Consider the following 11,988-nt stretch of genomic DNA (forward strand, 5'->3'; position numbering starts at 1 on the left):
GAGGGAATCTGGTCATTTTTAAAAAAGAAAACATTGTTCAGACTTAAATATAAAAAAACTGGAAATGATGTAAGTTATTTGTTCTTTCTCTGCAGACCAGTACCAAATGGCCCATGGACTGGTACCAGTCCATGGCCCAGGGGTTGGGGACCACTGATCTAGTGTGTCCTTTAAGTCAGCTGTGTCTTTGTTAATTTTCTTTCTTGAGGATCTATCTAGTGATGTTAGTGGGGTATTGAAATCCCCTACTATTATATTATTGCTGTTGATCTCACCCTTTATATCCATCAAAATCTGCTTTATATATTTAGGTGCTCCTATATTAGGTGCGTAGATATTTATAACGGTTATATCTTCCTGTTGGATTGCTCCCTTTATCATTATGTAGTGACCTTTTTTATCTCTTACTATAGCCTTTGTTTTAAAGTCCATTTAGTCTGATATAAGTATTGCTACCCCAGCTTTTTTTTTCATTTCCATTTGCATGAAAAAAATTTTTTTCATCCTTTTACCTTCAGTCTATGTGCATTTTTTGTTTTGAGGTGTGTCTCTTGTAGACAGCATATGTATGGGTCCTGTTTTCTTATCCATGCAGCTACCCTATATCTTTTGATTGGATCATTTAATCCATTTACATTTAAGATTATTATTGATATGTAGTGGTTTATTGCCATTTTATTCTTTAAAGCTCTATTCCTCTTTTGCTATATTCTTTTTCCCCTTTGATCTGTTTATAACAGGTCCCTTAACATTTCCTGCAGCATTGGTTTTGTTGTAATGAATTCCTTGAGTTTTTTTTGTCTGGGAAGCTTTTTATTTCTCCTTCAATTTTAAATGATAGCCTTGCTGGATAAAGTAGTCTTGGTTGTAGGTTCTTGTTCTGCATTAGTTTGAATATTTCTTGCCATTTCCTTCTGGCCTCAAGTGTTTCTGTTGAGAAGTCAGATGTCATACTTATGGGGGTTCCTTTGTCGGTGATAGCCTTTTTTTCTCTGGCAGCTTTTAATATTTTTCTCTTTATCTTTTAGCTTTGATATTTTTTTTTTCATTTTTTTGAAGCTGGAAACAGGGAGAGACAGTCAGACAGACTCCCGCATGCGCCTGACCGGGATCCACCTGGCACACCCACCAGGGGGGATGCTCTGCCCACCAGGGGGCGATGCTCTGCCCATCCTGGGCGTCGCCATGTTGTGACCAGAGCCACTCTAGCGCCTGAGGCAGAGGCCACAGAGCCATCCCCAGCGCCCAGGCCATCTTTGCTCCAATGGAGCCTTGGCTGCGGGAGGGGAAGAGAGAGACAGAGAGGAAAGCGCGGCGGAGGGGTGGAGAAGCAAATGGGCGCTTCTCCTGTGTGCCCTGGCCGGGAATCGAACCCGGGTCCTCCACACGTTAGGCCGACGCTCTACCACTGAGCCAACCGGCCAGGGCTTAGCTTTGATATTTTAATTATGATGTGTCTTCATGTAGATTTCTTTGGGTTTCTCTTAAATGGAATTCTCTGTGCTTCTTGAACTTGTGTGACTTTTTCCTGCATCAATTTAAGGAAGTTTTCAGCTGTGATTTGATTGAACAAAGTCTCTATCCCTTGTTCTTTCTCTTCTTCTTCAGTAACCCCTATGATGCGGATGTTATTTCTCTTCATGTTGTCACAGAGTTCTCTTAGAGTTTTTGAGTCTGACTTTTTGAGTCTTTCTTTTTGCTGCTCTGCTTCCATGCCTTTATCTTGTCCTCTAACTCGCTGATTCAATCCTCAGCTTCATCCATCCTACTTTTAATTCCTTCCATTGTGGTCTTCATTTCTGATATTGTATTTGTCATTTCTGACTGATTCTTTTTTATTATTTCAATGTCCTTTTTTATACTTGTTATCTCTTTATTTAGGTGTCGTTATGTCCACCATCCTCAAAGATCTCTGAGCATTTTTACAACCATTATTTTAAACTCTGCATCTGGTAATTTGTTATATCTGACTTGTTCAAGTCCTTTTCTGGGGATTTCTCTTGATTCATTTGGGTTGAATTTATCTGCCTTCCCATTCTGTTTATGTATAAAAAGGGTGTGGCCACTGGAGTCCAATGGGTTGGCCTCTGTGTTCACTAGGTGTGGTCTGTCTGTAGGCCTGCCACCCCCTCTGCCACTGCCTTGGGCATTTGGGTATGGGCGTTGCTGGGGCCAGCCTGCTGCGGCTGTCGCTGCAGTTTCTACCTCTCGTCCATGGGAGGGGCTGTGTTCACGTGCCCAGTCCACAAGCCTCCACCGGTCTTCGCCCCGCCCCCACAGGTGGAGCTGTGCTTGGGCACTGGCTGCAAGCCCTGGGTCTGTGTACCAGCAGGGCTGTGTGCCTGCATTCTGCCGTGGGTCTCTGCAGTTCCCCAGCTTTTGCCTTTCTCCGGTGGGCGGGATTGCAGGCAGGACTGCTCTTGCTCACCCTACCCACAGACGGGTTGGACCACTTTTGTGTGCCCCTTCTGCCTTTGCCTGGCGAGACTGAGCTCACACCAGGCCTCAGTTTTGGATGGCCCGGCTTCTGCACCCACCTATGGGATACGCTTTCACGTCCTGCTGCTGCCTGCTCTCAAGCAAGCAGTGTGGGTGGGGGCGCTGCTGCTCAGACCTCAGCACTCAATACTGTAATCCTGAAGGCTCCCTCCTTCTAAATGACTCTGCTTTGAGTGCCGTGGGAGAGCTTGTTTGGCTGGTGTCCTGCTTCCCTTTGCTGGTATTGCTGATTCCAGGGGAAATATTCACTTTAGATTTGGGGAGTGACTCAGCCCGAGTTAGGGTGGCTATCCCTCAAAGTGTTTCTCTTTGTGTCTCCTAGATTACACTCTCTTCCTGCTACTTCAGTCCTCTCAACTCTCCTAGTCTCCCAGAGTCCTGGGTTAGTGGTTGTGAAAGAGGTGTTCTGTGAAGTCCCTTTAAGAGGAATCCTGGCTCTGAGAAATCTGTCTCTTTCTCACAAAAGTATCCTGACTTGTTTCGCAGCTAAACACTGTCCATTCACATCTTCTAGGCTCTGGGGCTGCAGGCTGGGGCTTTGTTCCTGGGGCCCAGTACCCTTCCCTCTCTGCCAAACTCACTTCCCACCACGTGAGTCTCTCCCGGCTGCCGTTCGCTCCGGTGAGCTGGGCAGCCCTCTCCACGTTTCCGCTTTTCCTACCAGTCTCAGTGTGGCTTCTTCAGTGTTTCTTGGTTAAAGAGTCCTCTTGGTTTAGTCCAAAGTTGGTTTTTTTAAGATGATGGTTTTTAAAATTAAGTTGTAATCCACTTTGGTTCTGTGGGGTGGAAGTTGGTATGTTCACCTACTCCATCGCTATCTTGCCCCGAACTTTGATATGCATATTTTAAAGAACACTTAATATTGTAACTATATCTCTCCCAGCCCTTGACACCTGTCCTTAAGCTATAGATTTAATGCAATGGTGACATTAACCCCAACAGGCATTTTTTGAATGGAATTTGTCAAGTTGATTTTAATATTTATGTGGAAGATAAAAAGTCAAGAATGAGATATTTCTGAGGAATAAAAAGGAGAGATTGGTTCTTTCTATATTAAGATTTACTATAAAGCTAAAGTAATTAAATGTTTTTAGCAAAGCACGGATAAGTTAACCAATGCAACAGAATAGACAGCCTAGAAACAGAAACATGGTATATGTGAAAATGTAACATATGGTGGAAGTGGCATGGTATATCAGTGGGGAAATGGAACTGGAATAACTGGTTATCTATTTGGGGAAGAAATTGGATGCCCACCTCATATCATATATAAAAAATTTCAATTCTATATAAAATACTTGAACATCAAAAGCAAGTTTTATGCTTTTATATGAAAATATGAATATGCTGAAGCCAAAATTTTATGCTTTTATATGAAAATATAAATATTTATGCTGACATCATAGTACTAAATTAAAATTTTTTTTTCTAACAGTATTTTTTAAAATATTTTTTTTGTTTTTCAATTACAGTTGACATACATTATGTTAGTTTCAGGTGAATAACCCAGTGATCAAACATTATATAACTTACTAAGTGATCATCATTATAAATCTCGTACTCCTTTCACACCATATGCAAGTATTATATTATTGAGTATATTCCCTATGCTATAATTTATATCATACCCTGTGACTATTCTGTAACTACCAATTTGTAGCTCTTAATCCTTTCATCTTTTCACTCATCTCCCCAATTTCCCTTCCATCTTTCATCCAGTCCCTAACCTCCTCCCACTTCCCAACAACCACCAGTTTTCTCTGTTTCTATAGGTCTATTTCAGGTTTATTTTGTTCTTTAGATTTCACATATCAGTGAAGTTTATGGTATTTATCTCTCTCTGACTGACTTATTTCACTGAACATAATACCTTCTAGGTCCATCCATGCTGTCACAACTAGGAGTATTTTTAAGGCAAAATGATAGTCATAAAATAACCATAAATGATTAATCATAAAACAATTGTAAGATAATTGTGTTTGTGAGCCTCCAATAAATGGGTATGGCCTGATGCTTTAAGCCTCTTTAATGTGAAGACTACATACTAATTGGTAGATGATTTGCAAAATATCAACCAGTAAAAAAACAGTACCAATAATATATAAAGCACTCCTGAAAATAATTATATAAAAAGACAAGCCAATAAAAAAGTAGACACAAAATATTGATATAAATAGGCACTTCATAGGCAAAAAAACCCCATATAGTTTAATAAATACACGAAGAGATGGCTCATTTAAGGAAATGCAAATCAAGACCACAATGAGATAACATTTTATTGTCATAAAATACACATTAAACATTTATCATTATAACCATTTAAAGTGTTGTACAATTCAGGCAATACTGTACAATGATCATCACTATCTAGCTCCAGAACTTTTTTGTCACCTTAAGAGGAAAACTCATATCCTTTAAGCATTCACTCTCCATTGCAACTTTCTCCCATGTCATGGCAATCACTAATTTCCTATCCGCCTCTAATCATTTGTCTATTCTAGATATTTCATACAAATGGAATCTATGATACGTTATTTTCTGTGTCTGGTTTCTTTCATTTAGCATAATGCTGAAAGGTTTATCTATTTGGTGGTATGTATCCATACTCCTTTTCTTTTTATGGCAGAATGAGATTCCACTGTATGGTTTTATAACATTTGGTCATCTATTCATCAGATGAAATACTTGCGTTGTTTCCACCTTTTGGCTATTGTAAATATTGCTTCTATGAACATCAGTGAGGTAGCATTTTATTGTTTGAATGGCAACAAATTAAGAACTAGATAAATCTAAGAATTGGAGAGGCCCCTTTAAGGGTGTGAGGCTGATGGGAATGTCAATTTGTTTAACCATGTTGGGAAACAACTTAGCATTATCTCTCAAAATGGAACATCCACATCCTCTATGATCCAGCAATCTCACTCCTAGATATATATATCCAAGATAAACTTTAGCATATAAGTATCAGAAAATATATGAGAAAGTTAGTTGCAGTAGTGTTCCTAAGAGGAAAAACAAACCAATCAAATGTGCATCAACAGCTGTTTGTTTCAAGGAGTTCTGCTATAAAGGGAAGGAAAGAAATGGAGCAACAATAGGAATTGAGAATTTTTTTTTAAAGTAGAAAAAAATAGCATGCTTCAATGCTGAAGAATAGATTCCATGAAGAAGTGCGGGGGTCAGGGGAGGAACTGTTGGAGAAGCTGATTTCTCTGACACGTAGGCTGGATTTGTTTCCTAGTTCTGGAGGTGTACATCCCCTCCAGTTTTAAGTTTCACCTATCCTTCACTTCCCTTCTTAAACTGCTGGATCAAGTAAAGCACTTCAGCTAAATGCCCACAGGATATTTGATGTCCTTAATGTAACTCTTACAGAGAATTTGGTCCACTTTCCATATCACCAAAAAAATCAGATCCAATTTACTATATGCCATTGTTCATAAATTATTATAACACAGTCAAAATGGCTCAACTAGAGTTACAAGCAAAAGCATGAATGAATCTTAGAAACAAAATGTTGAGTGAAAAAGGCAAGCTGAAGACTACATGTAGTATGATATGCATAAAAAAATGTCTAAATACAAGCAAAATGGAAGAATATGTTGCTTAGACATCATATATATAATATATATTATATATATAATATATACAGTGTGTCTGTAAAGTCATGGTGCACTTTTGACCAGTCACAGGAAAGCAACAAAAGACGATAGAAATGTGAAATCTGCACGAAATAAAAGGAAAACTCTCTCAGTTTCATACCTATTCAGTGCAGTTTGATGTGAGCTCACGCACACATTTTTTAGGGCTCCTTAGGAAACTATCCCGTATAGCCTCTACAGACTCGTCACTGACTGATGGCCTACCAGAACGGGGTTTCTCCACCAAACTGCCGGTTTCTTTCAACTGCTTATCCCACCTAGTAATGTTACACCTATGTTATAAACGCGCCGATATTCACATTGCACTTTGGTCACAGATTCAAATTTAGAGAGCCACAGAACACACTGAACTTTCCTCTGTACCGTCCACATCTCAACTGGCATGGCCGTGGGCTGCTCTGCTGTATACATGGTGTTACGTCATCATCTGCACACGTGCACATGCTGCCACATCATCCTACAGAAACTGGGAGGGTTTTCCTTTTATTTGGTGCAGATTTCACATTTCTATCATCTTTTGTTGCTTTCCTGTGACCGGTCAAAAGTGCACCATGACTTTACGGACACACTGTATAATATATACCATATATAATATATAATATTATATATATTAACATGAATACAAAAGTACAAAATCTGACAATGATTACCTCTGGGAGAACAGGAAGAGAAGGAGAAAAGAAACACATCTGAATATAGTTATCTGTTAATCACTGTTAATATAGTTCAGTGGTTCTCAAACTTTGCTGTGCATCAGAATCACCTGGAGAGCTCATTAAAACTTGGATTGCTAGCTCCCACCCTCAGAGTTTCATTCAGAAGATGAGGATTGGGGGTGAGGCCTAAGAATATGCATTTCTAATAAGGTCCCAGGTGTTGCTAATGCTGCTCTTCTGGGACATTTAAGAGAACCAGTTCTAGTTCTTAGGTTGAGTTGTGGGTTCCCAGGTTGCTCCATTGCATTTTATTATTAATGCCTCTAGTATTAAGCGTAGACCTGGAACGCTGAGGTCACTGGTTCAAGACCCTGGGCTTGCCCGGTCAGGGCACATATGGGAGTTGATGCTTCCTGCTCCTCCCTCCTTTTCATTCTGTCTCCTCTAAAAAAATGAATAAAAATTAAAAAAGATATTAAAAATACCTCTAGTATTAAAAAATGGCTAATTGGCTAGTCATAGATCAAAGATGAGACCATGTCATGAGGCAAGGATTAATATTAATCCAATTCTGGGCTCCAGAAGCATCCCCTCCAATAGAGCTAGAGTTCTGTTAATAAAAACAAACATGAAAAACAAAACAAAACAAACCCTACTCTAAGAGGAACGCCAAAACCATTTAAAAAGAAAATTACTAATAACTACTTTGTGAAATAAATTGGAAAATTGACTGTTCCTTATTTGCACAGTGATAACATATTACATTCCACCTCCCTGGAGCTAAATAATCTTTGGCAAAGATCTGGCATGTTACAAATCTTTTTTGTTGAATCAACAAATACTGAGCGTGTTTAAAGATTTTCTTTTTCGGTTCTTATTCTTTCCTCAGGTGCTCTAGGTAACTATTTTTCTTCCTTCCTCTTTCCTCCCCCTTCCCAGATTGTGTCCGCTAGGTTCTCGGATAAAATTTAGGTGTTTCAGAGCCCTACGATGTCCAGAGCCGGTGCAAACGGCACTGTGAGTCTTGTTCTGTGCTAGCCCTGACTGGGGTTTGACAAATGCCCGAATACAGATTTCTTGCCCACAAACAGCTCAGCCTAGACAGGAAAACATCTTTAAATATAAAATTACAACCCAAAAGCAGGACATACAGGAAGTTAGAGAAAACCAAGGATTTACCCACTTTCATAGCTTTCTCCTAGCCTAGTGCCTACATTAGAGCCCCGTCACCCTGCAGCAATACGCAGCTGCAAAGTCCGAGCTCCAAGACCCGCGGAGGGGAGGCGCGGGCGGGCGGGCCGGCGGCGATTCGGCCGTTTTCATTGGCTTTCCAGCCGGAAGCGGCGGGAGGCCCGCTGCGCATGCGCTCCTCACACGTGCTGCCGGAACGCCCCCTCCGCGGGTTGGGCCGGGTCTGCACCATGCTGCGCATCTCTGCCTTGCGGCTGCTAGGACGCACACTGGCGGTTAGGCTCTCGCTCCCGGGGTTCTCTAGCTCACGCCGCTACAGTTCGGGCCCCCTCGGTGCCGGCGACGACGCTCACGATGCGCGCGCCTACTTCACGACACCCATTTTCTATGTGAACGCGGCGCCGCACATTGGGCACCTGTACTCGGCGCTACTGGCGGACGCTCTGTGCCGCCACCGTCGCCTCCGAGTTCCCAGCGCCGCCGCCACGCGATTCTCCACTGGTACAGACGAGCACGGCCTGAAGATTCAGCAGGCAGCGACCGCTGCGGGCCTGGCCCCGACTGAGCTGTGCGACCGAGTCTCGGCCCAGTTCCAGCAGCTTTTCCGGGACGCTGGCATCTCCTCCACCGACTTCATCCGCACCACGGAGGTCCGGCACAGGGTGGCAGTGCAGCACTTCTGGGGAATGCTGAAGGCCCGGGGTCTGCTGTACAAGGGGCTCTATGAAGGTTGGTATTGCGCCTCTGACGAATGTTTCCTGCCAGAGACCAAGGTCAGCTGGCAGCCGGACCCGTCGGGAGATTCGTGTCCTGTATCTCTCGAGAGCGGGCATCCCGTCTCCTGGACCAAGGAAGAAAACTACATCTTCAGACTTTCCCAGTTCCGCGAGCCGCTCCAGCGCTGGCTGCGGAACAATCCTCAGGTGATCACCCCGGAGCCATTCCATCACAAAGTCCTTCAGTGGCTGGAGGAAGAGCTGCCGGACCTGTCAGTCTCTCGCAGGAGGAGCCACTTGCACTGGGGCATTCCAGTGCCTGGGGACGATTCACAGACCATCTACGTATGGCTGGATGCCTTGGTAAACTATCTTACTGTAATCGGCTACCCAGATGCTCAGTTCAAGTCATGGTGGTCGACCACGTCTCATGTCATAGGCAAGGACATTCTCAAATTCCATGCTATCTATTGGCCTGCTCTCCTCTTAGGGGCCGGAATGAGTCCACCATACCGCATCTATGTCCACTCCCACTGGACAGTCTGTGGCCAAAAGATGTCCAAGAGCTTGGGCAACGTGGTGGATCCCAGAACTTGCCTTGACCGCTATACTGTGGATGGCTTCCGCTACTTTCTTCTTCGTCAGGGCGTCCCCAGCTGGGACTGTGATTACTATGATGAAAAGGTGGTTAAGTTGCTTGACTCTGAGCTGGCAGATGCTTTGGGAGGTCTTTTGAACCGATGCACTGCCAGTAGAATAAATCCTTCTGGGACCTACCCAGCCTTCTGCACTACCTGCTTTCCCAGTGAGCCAGGGTTGGTGGGGACATCAGTTCGTGCTCAGGCAGAGGACTATGCTCTGGTGAGCGCAATGGCCTCTTTGCCCAAAGAGGTAGCAGACCACTATGCTAACTTTCAGATCTATAAGGCTCTGGAGGCAGTGTCTAGCTGTGTCCGGCAAACTAATGGCTTTGTCCAAAGGCATGCACCATGGAAGTTGAACTGGGAGAGCCCAGTGGATGCTCCGTGGCTGGGTACTGTGCTTCATGTGGCCTTGGAATGTTTGCGAGTCTTTGGAACTTTGCTCCAACCTGTCACTCCAAGCCTAGCTGACAAGCTGCTGTCCAGGTTAGGGGTCTCTGCCTCAGAGAGGGGCCTTGGAGAGCTCTATTTCTTGCCTCGATTCTATGGACATCCTTGCCCTTTTGAAGGGAGGAGGTTGGGACCTGAAACTGGGCTCTTGTTTCCACGACTGGACCAGTCCAGGTCCTGGCTGGTGAAAGCCCATAGGACCTAGAAACTCAGTTATGGTTTATGGCTTGTGGTAAAAAAAAGCAAATATGTTATTTTCTTATTTTGCATTTTCAGGAAAGGTATATTAATGTTTTTCTATAGTGTTGTGTCAAATGAGCACATAAGCGATGTCCCTGTGAAAAGAAGTTTATAACCTTTCAGGTGCTGACCTCTGACTCTTCAGTTCTCTGTGTCCATTAACCACTGTCTTTTGCATACCAGTGTCTCTAAGCTGTATCTAGGGAAAAGATGGGTAAGAGACAACTTTGCTGATACTATTCCTTCTTATTGTGCCTCCTTCCAAACCACGGTTAGGTTACATGTCCAGACTACCTCGCATCGCTTGTTTTCCATTGGCATGGCCTCTGCTGGGCAAATTAGAGTGGGGATTGGAGGCCCCCTACCTCAGTTTTTAGTCCTACTTTGGGTTTCCTGATAAAAGATTCTTTTATTAAACCTTTAAAAATCAGTGTCCTCGACCAGATGATTTTTGTTCATGTTTGTATTTTCAGTTCCTACGACTACCTATACTTTGTTAGTTACTATTCATAGGCCAGTAGTTGTGCTTTGTTACGTTACACTTCAACCAGCTAGTTGATGGCTCTAGTCTCACATATAAAATTACTCAACATTGAGGTTTCTGAATCTTGAGAATTTTTTTGCTTCCTAATTTTGCAGAATTTAAAGAAAATTTTCATTGTTTTTCTTAAAATGAGAGACCTACAACCGCTGGTCTTTTATAGATAGCGGTAAAAAAAAGGATCAGAATCCTCAGTTTTCTTCAGACTACTGAAAAAGGATATTTATTCTACTTAAATGTTCAGTAAGCAAGTAAGTAAATGTATCAAGTTTGGATTATCTATGATAAACTATAAAGTTCCCTTGAGGTACATGATATGTTCAACATTAAAAAATTTAATAACAGATTTAGAGATATTTAAGAATCAGAAAAATGTTCCAAAAGGCAGTATTTTCTTTATATTTCTTAGTCTTAATTTCGTTATTCACATACATAATTTACCTTATATGATTTCTTTTGGTTAATCAGTATCTATAATATAATACAGAAATTGTAGAATAGTTATTATAAATGTTAGTACATTCACTTTAAAGTAGTTTTTACTGATTGTTTATTTTGCTCTTTTAAAACTTAAGTTATTAAAATTTAAAACTTTTTAGGTACCTTATTCAGGTATGTACTGTTGCATTTGTTGAAGGTGATGGTGAAGGGAGGAAATGATCAATGCTCCAAGAATCTCAAACTGGATATAGGGATCTCCCAAGGCTTCATAAGAGAACATCACAGAGAAGATGTTAAGGTATCAATTTATACAGTGACGATAACACAGTAAGCCAGCATTGTATCTCATAAGTGATTGACTGGATAGGTAGGCCAAAATTTAAAATGAGAACTTGCCTTGAAATATCCATTCTAAGCATGGTGGCAAGCAGAGAGGGCTCATGGAAAAGGACACAATTACGCTGCTCGTTTCCCAAATTTATTTCATCTGCTACTATCTAGCTCGTTTCTGTTGAGAGATTTCTTTTTGCTAGGAAACACTGCTTAAAAAAAGAATACTTGAAGACATTCTAAAGGTTCAAGGATTATTTATACAATTTTTTTTTTTCAGATCCTCCTTATTCTTCATACTGGAATCCTTGGCTTTCCATATGACATATTTCAGTTACCTGCTGGAATTTTTAGGGCTGATTACTGGGCCCCAGGATGGAATATATGTTTCTTAGAACAGGATAGAGCAGAGTGGTGATAGACATGGGATGTGTTCACGTGGATGAAAGAAAAAAATGACTTGGAAAACTAGTGGAATGATATCCTCTGCGTTTGAAGTGCCCTTCAGGTAGTCTTACAGTTTCTGTCATGAATGGAGAGATAGGGTCTTCTATTGATTGAGCTTTCCTATGGCCTTGTGCTGGTCAATTCACTGGACCTTGGCTTGCTGGGTGTTAATGG

The 11,988-nt window shown here is 42.0% G+C and overlaps 1 protein-coding gene and 1 non-coding gene across 2 annotated transcripts; one reads left to right on the forward strand and one right to left on the reverse strand.

Moving 5' to 3' along the window:
- Nucleotides 1–1,352: 1,352 nt before the first annotated feature.
- TRNAV-AAC (transfer RNA valine (anticodon AAC)) lies at nt 1,353–1,428 on the reverse strand. The gene has a single exon. It is a non-coding gene; the product is annotated as a tRNA-Val (tRNA).
- A 6,660-nt stretch (nt 1,429–8,088) lies between these two features.
- Nucleotides 8,089–10,995, forward strand: MARS2 (methionyl-tRNA synthetase 2, mitochondrial). The gene has a single exon (XM_066346010.1). It carries the CDS (start codon nt 8,179–8,181, stop codon nt 10,018–10,020), a length of 1,842 nt encoding a protein of 613 aa, XP_066202107.1. The 5' UTR covers nt 8,089–8,178; the 3' UTR covers nt 10,021–10,995.
- The last annotated feature ends 993 nt before the right edge of the window (nt 10,996–11,988 follow it).

This window comes from Saccopteryx leptura, chromosome 7 (assembly GCF_036850995.1).
Source record: "Saccopteryx leptura isolate mSacLep1 chromosome 7, mSacLep1_pri_phased_curated, whole genome shotgun sequence".
Lineage (NCBI taxonomy): Eukaryota > Metazoa > Chordata > Mammalia > Chiroptera > Emballonuridae > Saccopteryx > Saccopteryx leptura.